Here is a 12,819-nt window from a genome sequence, read left to right as displayed (position 1 = left end):
GGTGAACAGAATTTATTCACCTCTGATGTGGTATTTAGACCAAAGAAAGGACTACATTAAAACTCTACTGGTGAGCCAGTGAGGTTATTTCAATTCCTAAGAGTATGGGTTCACCTACAAGAGTGTGGACGGCGTGCATAAGTAACTACATCACCAAAAACCATCCTCGCCCGAGTGTTGGCTCATGAAATCTGGAATATCCGTGCTCTCTGCACAACTTAAAGGCAGCTTGCGAGATGGTAGAATCTATTCTATCTAAAGCTTTTACTACTAATTCAACCCTGGAAAGGTTGTTGGTGGTGGTCTTGTGAATCTTATTAATTTTAAGAACTTTCTGAGATGTATGAATATTTACTTCCTGGACAGTGTAAGCCTCTTTACTTCCTCAGTCTTAAGAAGCTCCCCTCAGTTCCTTCAGCTCATTAGAAACTGCTGGCTATCAGCACCTAAATGCCTTGCTCTTGCTGACACTGAAGCAGTTCTTGACCTCCCTCTCAGACATTCTATTTCAGGGAAGACAGTTCCCAAACGGTACGGCATGCTGGGAGAAATTAAAGTGAGGGGAAGAGGATTGTAGTATATTTGAGCAAAGTCTTTTTTTTTTTTTCTTTTTCTTTTTTTCGGAGCTGGAGACTGAACCCAGGGCCTTGCGCTTGCTAGGCAAGCGCTCTACCACTGAGCTAAATCCCCAGCCCCATTGAGCAGAGTCTTAAAGGGTGTGAGACGGAAGCACGTGTGCGTGGGAGGGAGGGAACAGGCTACGGAGAGCGGGAACTGTAAAGGTCTGGAGGTAGGAACATGGTTTATATACTGAGGCACACTAGGCCAGTGAGGTTTGCTTGGAATGTTCTATATACGAGTGGGTCTGTTTGTTCCCTTAGACTAGGGCTGGCCATGCTTCATCCAAACAGGGTGGCCTGTGTGCTATAGGCACCAGACAGAGAGCTCATTGTCACTTACTATAAAACCTGGACCCTGTCAAGTCACCTCCATGCTTGTTCTGTAGGTCCGCCTTCTTGGGGTGGTGTCCAAAGGCCAGCCCACATTGGTAGTGATGGAACTGATGGCTCATGGGGACCTGAAGAGTCACCTCCGTTCTCTGCGGCCGGATGCTGAGGTAAGCTGCCTCCAGGCCCCTAGCAGGCCCCCGATCTAAGTATACCAACCTCGGTAAACGCTAACCCATGTTTGACTTTAGAATGACCCTGGCTACACCCCCGAGCCCCCGACACACACCCTGTAAGAGATGATTTAGTTGGAATCAGAGTGCTAACTGCAACCCATGTTTTGACTTTAGAACAACCCAGGCCGTCCTCCCCCTACCTTGCAAGAAATGATTCAGATGACAGCAGAAATTGCCGATGGCATGGCATACTTGAACGCCAAGAAGTTTGTGCACCGGGACCTGGCAGCTCGGAACTGCATGGTTGCCCATGATTTTACTGTCAAAATCGGAGGTGTGTCTTCAAATCGTGTGTGTGTGTGTGTGTGTGTGTGTGTGTGTGTGTGTGTGTGTGTGTGTGTGTGAGAGAGAGAGAGAGAGAGAGAGACTGAGAAACTGGGTGTGTGTGTGTGTGTGTGTGTGTGTGAGAGAGAGACTGAGAGACTGTGTGTGTGTGTGTGTGAGTGTGTGTGTGTGTGAGAGAGAGAGACTGGGGAGACTGTGTGTGTGTGTGTGTGTGTGTGTGTGTGTGTGGGAGAGAGAGAGAGAGAGAGAGGCTGAGAGACTGAGAGACTGAGAGACTGTGTGTGTATTGTGTATTATAGGGTGTAGGTCACATGGCAGATTCTGGGGTCCTAAATTCAGGTCGTTTTGCTGCCTGAAAAATATTTTTACCCACTCTGGGTGTTTTCCCAGCCCAGAAAGCTAAGATTTCTATTCTAGTTTCCTTTTTGTTTCTATCAAAAATAAGTGAGTAAATAAATAAATAAATAAAACCACTCGGGGAGGAAGGCATTTATTTCACCTTGTAGTCTATTACTGAGAGAAGCCAGGGAAAGAACTTAAAATAGAAACCATGGAAGAATGCTGCCTCCTGATTTGCTCTGGTTCATAGTTTGCTAGCTTTTCATGTATAGCCCAGCAGTCTCTTCCAAGGGAATGGTGATGCCCACAGTGAGCCTAGCCCTCCTATATCAATTAGCAATCAAGACATCCCCCATCGACATGCCCGTAGGTCAGTCCAACATAGGTAATTCTTTAGTGGAGGCTTTTCTGTCTGACGCTAGCCTGTGGCCTGTGCTCAGATGACAGTTCAAACTTACTATGAAACTTAGCAGAGGTTCTGGCAAGACCAAAGGTTGAGTCAGAGAACGCAGAAGAAAGAGGCAACAAACAGAAGCAGAGGCTAAGTGTCTAGAATGCTGGTTGGAATGTGTGCGTAGGACAGGTATAGAGGGACCCAAGGACAGTGAGCTGTGAGGTTAAGCTGAAAGCCAAGAAGCAGGCATGTACGAGTTTTGTAAGCCTGCCTCTCAGTGAGAATTGCAACCAGGCAAGGTCCCATAAAGATCCCAACCCGCCCCACACACATACACATTAGAGAGAAGAACCTATGTATGATTCCAGGAGATATTTTTCTACATAACAATGGGAGTCATACAGGAATACACCCAAAGACATCAACCTATATGAAGGAAGATGGGACATGATTCTATATTTATGATCCTAAAAACATCCTACATTAACAACAAGACCACCCCCCCCTTCCAAACCCAAGTGTGGTGGTGCGTGTATCTGGACACTTGGGGAGGTAGAGGCAGGAAGATCAAAAACTCAACGTCATCCTCAGCCTTGTAGCAAGTCCAAAGTTACCCTGGCATATGTTAGAGCTCGTCTCAAGAAAGAAAGAAGCAAAACCAATGAGAACTGGGAGGAGTGTGATTCTGTTCACATAGCTGCCCTCGTGTAATAGGATGCCCCAGGTCGGAGGATGTACAGGGAAGGCATGGAGGTGAGCCAAGACTTTGCAAAGGGAAATGAGAAGTGAGATGGGTTAGAGCGAGACGCAGAGGCAGAGAGGCTGGCTTGCCCACTGGGAGTGTCAGCAAGAGACAAGGTCAAAAGGAGACCCCAAGTGTAGTCGAGGGAGCAGCAGATTGTCTGGGAAAGGAAAAAGGTCTATGTGGGGCACTGGGAAAGGAGTAGGTGGGAAGGGTGACCCCCCTGTTCTCCGTCCACACCCTCCCACACACCTCAAGAATCCCCTCTTGGCCAATTCGCCTGCCACCTACAGGACCTCTAGTGGTGCTTGGAGGGGTGGAGCACTCAAGATGCTAGGAGGATGGCCTGAAAAGCCTGTGAACTGTTTGTTGTCAGACTTTGGAATGACCAGAGACATCTACGAGACGGATTACTATCGGAAAGGGGGCAAGGGGTTGCTGCCCGTGAGGTGGATGTCACCCGAGTCCCTGAAGGACGGAGTCTTCACTGCTTCTTCCGACATGTGGTGAGTCACGCCTACGTGGGTGTGCGTGGGTGCCGGGCTCCAATGTGGGTATCAGGAGGTGACAGGAAAGCCTGCCTTTCCCATACAGAAATGAAGGTATGTCTATCTGTGTTCTCGTAGATGCCTACCTTTATGTGTTGACTGAGGATAGTCTTAGAAGAATTTATTCATGAATTATAATAGAAATCATTTTGCATGTGTGTGCGTGTGTGTGTTCCAGGGGAGACAATGCTACAGCACATAGGTAGAGGTCAAAGGACAACTTGTGGGAATCGATCTTCTCCCCTCACCACCGTATGGATCCTGAGGGTCTAACTCAGGCCACTGGGCTTGGCAGCCAGTGCTCCCCACTGAGACATCTCGCTGGCCGCACATCCGGCTCTTTTACGAGGGTTTGGGGCCTTGAACTCAGGTACCCGTGCTCTGACGGAAAGGACTTTGCCAGCTGAGATATCGCCTCGGTCCATCACCTGTTCTAGTAATCGGTCCACAGAGTCCTAGTAAGCCATAAGGGGCGTGCGTGGATGTGTTCGAGACAGAGACTGCTGCACGTTTCATCGGCTTCTTGGTTTACCGCTCTCAATTGTCATCGACAGGTCCTTTGGGGTGGTCCTTTGGGAAATCACCAGCCTGGCTGAGCAACCTTACCAAGGCCTGTCTAATGAACAGGTGTTGAAATTTGTCATGGATGGAGGCTATCTGGATCCCCCTGATAACTGTCCAGAGAGACTGTAAGTATAGAAGAGATCTGGAGCGTGTGAGGGTCTGCCCATTACATACGTTCCGTGTCTGTGTATTTTAGGTGCATATTCGTGGGGTCGGTTTGTAGGTCTTATGCCCGCAGGTGCTTCTACAGAATATACCCAGGACTGTATTTCCATGTCGCAACCTGCATGCCCACTTTCATTTTCACGTGTGCCTACGTATGTGCTTCTGCTTACATGTATGTATGCCTGTTCATGTGTCATGCAGTCTACATGCATACATATGCATGTCAAATCCATTTTAAAGATTCATTTTCCCCTTAGTTACAGGAGTGTTTGCCTACACGTATGTTCATAACATGTACACGTGGTGCCCAAGGACACCAGAAGAGGGGGTTTAATCTTCTGGGCCTGGAATTACAGGTTGTCGTGAACCAATCCATGGGTGCCAGGAACTAAAGCTCAGTCAGCTTCAAGAGAAGCAGATGCTGTTAGCCCCTGAGACAACTCTTCAGCCCCTTAAATCTTTTCTGAATGCACGGATGTGTGCCTGTGTGTACACACATGTGTGGAGGGCGTCATCCTTAGAAGTACTGCTCATCTGCACTGAGACGTGACTCTCTTGGTGTGGTGTGGCTCACTGACTCAGCTAGGCTGGCTGGCCAGCCACTGAGTCCCTAGGACCCTCCTGCTTCTGTCACCCAGCCCTGGGATTTTCCATGTGTGCATTTTTTTAAAATTGCTTATTTATTTTTATTTTACTTGCATTGGTGTTTTTCCTGCATGGATGTCTGTATGACGGTGTTGGATCCACTAGACCTGGAGTTACAGACAGTTGGGGGTTGCTATGCAGGTGCTGGGGATTGAACCTGGGCCCTCTGGAAGAGCAGCCAGTGCTCTCAACCACTGTGCCATTCCCTCCAGCCCCAGATGTATACATTTCTTTATGTAGGTTCTGAGGTTCTAACTCAGGTCCTCGGGCTTGAGAGGTGAGCGCTTTACCGACTAAGCCGTCCCTCATTGCTATCAAATCTTCATAAACGTATTTGTGTTTGTATCGGTGTCTCCGCACACTGGCTTGGATTTGTGTTTTATCTTTATTTATCTTTTGTGTTCAAAATACTCTGAACACTGCCTCATCAGGGCCCTCTCCTAATGAGAGCAGTTTGTAGCTGGTTGAGCACTGGGGAACTTATCGGCAATGATTAGTTTTGATTGTCAACTTGACACTAGAACTGTCATTGAGGGCACACTGCAGGTGGCACCATTTCCTATGCAGAGGGTCCTGAGCTCTGTAGAGTGGGGAAAGCAAGCAGATGCGCTTGGCTATCTGCTCTTGACTGCATGTCATGTGACCACCTGCGCTAAGTCCCTACTGCCCTGACTTTCCCACTCCGATGGACTGACTGCGGCCTGGAAGTGTGAGCTAAGATGGCCTCTTTCTCCCCTGTGTCTTTTATTGGGGCATTTGGTCATCACAGCAATTGGAACATAAATTAAGCCCAGGGCAGAGGGGCACAACCTTCCCTTAAAGGCTCTGTTGTAAATAGTGACAGCACAGTGACAGCACAGTGGCCCCGTGTGGTTGGAGCTTGAATAGGCGTTCCCAGGTGCACTGACGAGACCCTTTGTACTAGCTCTCACCGCTAGGGAATCCCCGAGAAGTTCTCCTTCAGTGGGGAGAGACTGAGCCGTGGTTCACCATTTCAGAGGTCTCAATCCATGCCACTTGGCTCCACTGCTCCTGGAGTGGAGCATTTTCCTTGGAAGGAGCTGGAAACTCGCCCCCTGTGTTTAGCCCATACAGTTGAACCTGCCAAGGCTCCCCGAAGGGTCTTTAAGCCTTGAGTGACCATTAGGTCTCTGCAAGTCGCCCCAGGTAGGAATGATCACAGCAAATACCGAGGCGTCAGAGACAGGGGACACATATTGTGCTAAGTGATGTACGTTCAGTGTCTGCCCAGTTTCTGGCCTTTCTTATCCCTGTTGTCATAGTGAAACCAATTTAGGGGAGGAAGGATTTAGTTGGATCACTGATGGGCAAGTCAAAGTAGGAACTCAAGCAGCTATCACATCATGCCCTCCGTGAAGAGCTGAGGGAGAGAAGTGTGTGAAACGATGCTCGCTTGCTGTCGATACTCTCACGAAGTTAGGAGCCCCCTGCCCAGGGTGTGGTGTTATCCACAGAACTGGGTCTTCCCACATCAATTAACAATCAAGACAAACCCCCCAGAGGTATGTTCATAGCCCAACCTAATCTAAACTTTTCCTCAGTGGCCCTCTTTTCCCAGTTGAAAGCTTCTTGGGCTCCATTATGTGATTCCCCTTCCCATCTCTTTCCTCTCCCCTTCCCCTTCCTTCCTTTCCCTAATATTTTCTATTTCCCCTTCTTTTTTTCCTCTCCTCTGCCGACCTTCTTCCTCCAGTGAGCTTTGTCCCTCTTGGTACTTAAAGGCACCGGTCTCACTAAGGTGCCCAAACTGGCCTGAAAGTCTCTCTAACCTGACAGACCTCACCCTTCAGAGTAGCTGAGATAACAGGCATGTACCACCCCGTCCGGCTGGCTCGCTTTTCAAAACCGGCTTTCAGTCCCGCTAGAATTGTTGATCTAGCCTTTACTGTCCGCTCTGCGTACAACCACAGCCAGGGCCAAGGCTCCCCTGACTTAAACGTATCCGCCCTGGTTCCTGTCTCCACAGCACTGACCTGATGCGCATGTGCTGGCAGTTCAACCCCAAGATGAGGCCGACCTTCCTGGAAATCGTCAACCTGCTCAAGGACGACCTCCACCCCAGCTTTCCGGAAGTTTCCTTCTTCTACAGCGAGGAGAACAAGGCTCCCGAGAGTGAAGAGCTGGAGATGGAGTTCGAGGACATGGAGAATGTCCCCTTGGATCGTTCCTCTCACTGTCAGAGAGAAGAGGCTGGATGCCGGGAGGGAGGGTCCTCTCTGAGCATCAAACGGACCTATGATGAACACATCCCCTACACCCACATGAACGGGGGCAAGAAGAATGGGCGTGTCCTCACCCTGCCGAGGTCGAACCCTTCCTAACAGCGCCTGCTCGCTCGGGGAAGGATTCTTTTCTTTTCTTTCTTTCTTTTTAAAAACTCTTCTGTAGTTTGACTGCCTCCAGGAAACTCAGGATTATCAGGACTCTACCCAGATGTGAAACTGAGCTCACAGATAGTTCGTACACATTTCTGTTTGTCTTTGGACCTGAAAACACACAGGTGTGGTCGCCAACCCTGCGAGCCTGTGGAGGGCTAACTGTGAACCTAGAGGGGTTGGGGTTTCCATACTCCCTTCCCTGCCCCCACGGTATCAAACCAAGATTTTATTGTTGTTGCTGGTGTTTTCCTCATAGATTGGAAGGATGCACCTGTTTTTACAGATTTTTTTTTTCTGCTAGTGTCTGAGTTATAGTTAGTTGTCAAAGACAGACTTTATTTATGGAGCACAAGTCAGAAAGCAAAGAAGAAACAGACAGAAAAACAAAACAAAAACCAAACCTGACCTACAGAACCCAGTTCTGGAATTGCGTGCTTTCGCGGGGTTGGGCTTTGAGAAGGTTTCATTAATCTGAGAGAAGGAGCTTATTTTATTTTAGTTTTGTTTTGTTTTTTTCCTCATTCACAAAATCAGTTCCTCAAATTGACCAATAGCTGCTGCTTTCATATTTTATTATTTTGGGAAAGGGTGTGTACTCCTAAGTGTGTGCTCATCTGCACACCTGCGTGCATTTGCGTGTGTGTTGTGTCCAGGTTAGAGATCACAGGGTGGGGTGGGGGCTGTGTGTATGTTACATTTTCTCTGGACTGATGCTTGGTGACTTGGCTCATGAAGCGCCCGCTGCTTGGAGTGGGTGACCTCATATTGTCCTCTTCCTTCTTATGAACCGAGAGCCTGTGCCCTCGAGAGATTCTCCTCAGTCACGTCAGAACTCGCTCAGGTGTCTTCTTCCCCTTCCCTTTGGTGATGATTTCCAAAAACAGAGGGATGATTATTTGGTCTGGATTCATGGAGGATCTTTGGAAGATCAAACAAAGGACATGCATGCATGGGCACACACACACACACACAGACAGATTCACACACAGACACACAGACAGATACACACACATACACACACAGACACACACACAGTAGAAGGAAGTAAGGCAACAATTTTGAGAATATATTGGTAACATATTTAAAGCTTATGGGATCTTTGACATGAGCCTAATAAGTTATTATTTCCTTGGGAGCAGGGGAAGTGGTGGGCACATCTGCCTGTGTGGGGAGACGGGACAATACATGAGTGGCCTCTGTGTTCGGTCTTTGAAACACATGTTTTTGTTTTTGTTTTTCTGGGAATTACACCACATTAGCTGCTAGCCCTTTAGGACTCGGTGAGTTCTTGTGGATTTGTGGGTAACTGGATTTTTGACTGGTTCAGATAGTAACACTGACTGGATGTTCCTTGCTTGGATACACTGGTGGTTACCTGGGGCCGAGGTGGCCTTCCAGAACACCTGTGTTTGGGTTTTTCTCTGCTTGTGTACCTCACTTCTTCAAAGCCTACACTTTGCTCAAAGATACTGAACTCAGATCCCAAAGACCAGTGACACAGTTGGACTCTGGGAACACTAAGCAGTGTCTGAGGAGGTGCACCTTCAAATCACTGTCGGTCTCCTCCACCTTTGGGGCATCTGGCTGTTCTCCACACTAAACCCCACCCCACAGCTGCTCTCGGTGCCCAGAGACCTCAGCTTGGGCCAGATGGAGCGCCTGAGTCTATTTCTCAAGCGCTTATGTTTCAGTCTCTCGAGACTAAAGTCTAGAGGAGAGAACATCGGACACTTCCTTCCCACCACCAAGAACTGGTGAAGGCACACGAACTCGCAACCTCTCTGTGTCAAACCACAGCTGCTCAAGTGAGAGACAACTATGGCAAACTCCAAACCCTCCCGGAGGTTCTTTCCTGCGTGCGTTTCCCCACAAGTATTTGATACCTTGATATCCCCTAGGAGATACGAGATAAAGACACACTGGCCACCCCCAAACCCTCTTGAGTCTTGGTTGAGAACACAGGAACACATAAATCCTAGTTGTCAATTGCTGTCAAATTTATATTAGAAAAATTGCAGCACGCAGAAAGATTACCAGGAAACTCAGTGATTGGTACAAGAAGCAAGAGTTACAGTTACTTTTTCCCAAAACACTTTGTAAATAGGAGGTCTGTGCATCAGTGGAAGACACCTTAGGTCTGGATATTTTTTTGTTTGTTTGTTATTTTTCCTTTTTACAGTAAATTTGTAGCAATGCTCTACTAGCAGAAATTTTCACACCTTTCTAATTCAAAAGGTTTTCTTATAGTACTGGGGAAAGTATTTATTTTAATATATAAAATCACTCTTGAAAAATCACTTTTGTAAAAAAAATGGTATGCATGTAAATTTTTTTTTATCAAGGAAAAATAAAAGCAGGTGAGTGTGGGTATTTTCTTCTTCTCAGTACAGTCTACCTCAGTGTCTCGTCAGAACGTGTGGTTCAGTAACAGATGCTGGGGCTTCCGGATTCTGGCCGAATCATTCTCCGAGTTGGGGAGCTGTGTACCAGTTGATTTTTGAATGCCATGGCTAGGAAGAATTTTGAAGGAGAGAGTTGGGATTAAAACATTAGAGCCTTCCTGTGAGCCCAGAGTCTTCTTGTTGCTGATATCCTTCTGAGTATAACCTCCTTTAAAAAAAAAACCCACGGGCTCTCACACACAAGCCACACTTCAGGTCATGACTTGGCCTCTTTGAGAGGCCCCTTGATCTAGGGTCTTGGTGAAAAGTGGATGTTCCTTTCCCTGATGAGGCCGTGAACCAGCACCTTCAGATGTCACACGAAATCCCCCAGACATGAACGCAAGGGAAGCTTGGTTCTCTGACCGTTATTTCTTTCCCTGTTCAGACTTATGAGGCTGTGTGTGGGCACCTCCTACAGAAATAGCCAATACAAGGGTATTTGGGGAGAGCCTAATACAAAACCTATCCATTCCCTGAGCAGGTCTTGAACCCTGCACAATGGAATAGGACCCCTGTGCTGGGGCTTGGTTGACTTCAAGCTGACACTAGCCTTGTACAGTTGCAAGAACTCTGGAAATCAAGGCAGGGCCAGCAGCGTGACTTAATGTTTTGCCTTACTATGTCACTGTAGGACCCTGTCCTTGAAATTTGACTCTTCTGTCTTTTCTGGAGAGGTGCACCAACCTGGGTGGCCCTACCAAAAGGGACTCCACGAATTCCATTTTGATATGGGAAGGAAACAAGTAGCTATTGGATCATGAGACTCATTTTGTTTTCACGTGATGATAGCTTTGTAAGAAAACAATCTCAAGACCTAGAAAATCATGGCTCGACTCTTTGTAGTTTGGAGTGATGAGAGAGAGAGAGAGAGAGAGAGAGAGAGAGAGAGAGAGAGAGAGAGAGAGAGAGAGCGCGAGAGAGCGAGAGAGAGCGCAACAACACCAAGTTACATTGGCACTTCTTGTTGTGTGCTTTGGGGGATGTCTCATTACTTTAACACTCTGAGCATGGTGAAAGCCATGCAATTATTTCCTCCAGGATAATGACAGACATGTTTTCCTGTCTGGTTCAGTGATGTCAAGCACACATCAGGAAAGGTTCATGTACTTGGAGCCCTTCTAAATGTGTCCCTGTGATTTGAAGCTAGCTGGAAGGGAAGAGCCCTGATGACTTTCTGGATCTATGTTGAGCCCACTTTGGGAGAATGGAGATTGGCAGGAAGAGCTGAGCTATATTTTGTGGTAGCTGGTAGTGGCGCCACCAACACAAGCAAAAATTAACCTTACTATCTTATCAGGACGGACATTCTACCATGCAGAACAATTTTATTTGAAGCTCACCATAACACTGGCCAGTGGGCAGTATCACTGTGACAGTCTAGTCCATAATGACGATCATGGTAAAGTGGTGGCCATTTTAGCAAGGGTTCTTTGACTTTATGATACGTGGATGTATTCTGAATTCTAGTTGATGAGTTCTTGACAACATGGGCTCTTTAAAAAATATGGTTTTGTTGGACGTGGGAAAAAATAATGCTGATTTTGTGTAAATGGTACACAGAGTGTAGTCATTTTAGAAAACCTTCCAGAATGTTCCTCAGAATATGAATTTATACGAGAGATGAAAACGGAGACTAGGAATAACAGATTATCACTTGCTGTTTAAAGTACATGAAATAATATGATGGTCTTTTAAGAGGCCATGACTGAAGGCATATGCATCCTCAGATAGTACTCAAGAAATGGTGATCAATGAGTATTTGAGCTAACTTAATACCAATCAGGATACAGAATCAGTCTCTGGCCAAATTTTTATCAGTATGTGGGCCATTTAAGAAAACAACAACATCAAATGAAACAAAAATTTGTTAAAGGTTAGATCATGGTCCTGGAACCCTTGTGATTATTTGAGAAGGAAAGAAGGGCCCTCAAGTGTGTGTGTGTCCATTCACAAGCACAGGAATGGCTTGTTTGGTCCTTATTCTTTGTATCAAAGTTGCTGCTCCTTCCCCCTTTTTGTGCCTTGGTGGCTATATCCCATGTGTCAACGGTGTCGGATCAAATGTGCCACAGCACTGCAGAAAACAGACACACAAAGCCCACCCAAAGCACAGTGACATTTTCCCTACAAGAGCCAAGTAGCATCATGTACAGACTCTGCCTTTTTTTGTGTGTGGGGAAGGGAAGGGAAGGAAGGGGCTGAAATTGTTCTGCATGTATAATACAGGCTAATTACTTGTTTATATTAAAATTTGGAATAAATTATCTTGAGACTTTTTGTGTGTGTGTAGTAGTATCCGGGTTGGTCTGGGTAGGGCTATGGCTTTGAGATTTGCTATATTAAGAGAAATCCTATGTGTTTGTGTGTTCATGCATGCAGATACACATGTGTGGGTGCTCATGTGTGCAGGTGCACATGTGTATATGTATGGATGTGAGTGTAGATTTCAGAGGACAGTCTCAGATACTGTCTCTCAGGGGCTGTCCACCATTATTTTTGAGACAGGGTCTCTCATAGATGTCCAGCCAGTGAACTCCAGGGATCTGCCTGTCTCTTGCTCTGCCTCTCTAGTACTGGGGTTATAAGTACATGTCACCATATCTGACCTTTTCTTAAAATGTTGGGTTTTGGGTTTAAACATTTAAAAGGGCTAACAAGTGCTTATGGCCACAGTATCGTTCAAAATGCACTTAGTCAGACTTCAGAAGACCACATAGTCTTTTACAGGCTCATGACTCCTTAAAAGTCCAAAGTCTCTTCTGAGATTCATGCAATTGCTTAACTGTAATCTCTGCAAAATCAAAATCAAAAGGCAGATCCTATACTTCCCACATACATAGGGTGTGCATTACCATTCCAAAAGGGAGTATAGCAGGGAAATACTGGAGCAAAGCAAGTCCAAAAGCCAGCAGGACAAACTTCAAATTCTACATCTCCATGTCTGACGTCCAAGCGCTCTTCAGACCTGCACCCTCTTTCTGCTTTGTTGACAGCAACACATTTCTCTCTCTTGGGTTAGTTCCGCTTCCGACCTGCAACTTTCAGTGGCAACTTCTCACAACTCTGTCAACTTGGGATCTCTGGGACAATCCAGACTTCACCTTCACAGCT

General features: G+C 46.7%; 1 protein-coding gene across 3 annotated transcripts in view; it reads left to right on the top strand.

Moving 5' to 3' along the window:
* Positions 1-9,888, top strand: part of Insr (insulin receptor) — a 140,791-nt gene extending 130,903 nt beyond the window's left edge. For all 3 annotated transcript variants that reach the window (XM_032887234.1, XM_032887233.1, XM_032887232.1), the window contains 5 exons: positions 1,007-1,117; positions 1,298-1,457; positions 3,320-3,449; positions 4,046-4,180; positions 6,853-9,888. In XM_032887234.1, the coding sequence (XP_032743125.1) occupies positions 1,007-1,117; positions 1,298-1,457; positions 3,320-3,449; positions 4,046-4,180; positions 6,853-7,207 (891 nt within the window). In that variant the 3' untranslated portion in view covers positions 7,208-9,888. The remainder of the gene's footprint in view (positions 1-1,006; positions 1,118-1,297; positions 1,458-3,319; positions 3,450-4,045; positions 4,181-6,852) is intronic.
* Positions 9,889-12,819: the final 2,931 nt, after the last annotated feature.

Source organism: Rattus rattus, chromosome 16 (assembly GCF_011064425.1).
Source record: "Rattus rattus isolate New Zealand chromosome 16, Rrattus_CSIRO_v1, whole genome shotgun sequence".
NCBI lineage: Eukaryota > Metazoa > Chordata > Mammalia > Rodentia > Muridae > Rattus > Rattus rattus.
The sequence above is the reverse complement of the archived record's forward strand: the minus strand, read 5'-3'. Positions and strand labels throughout refer to the sequence as shown.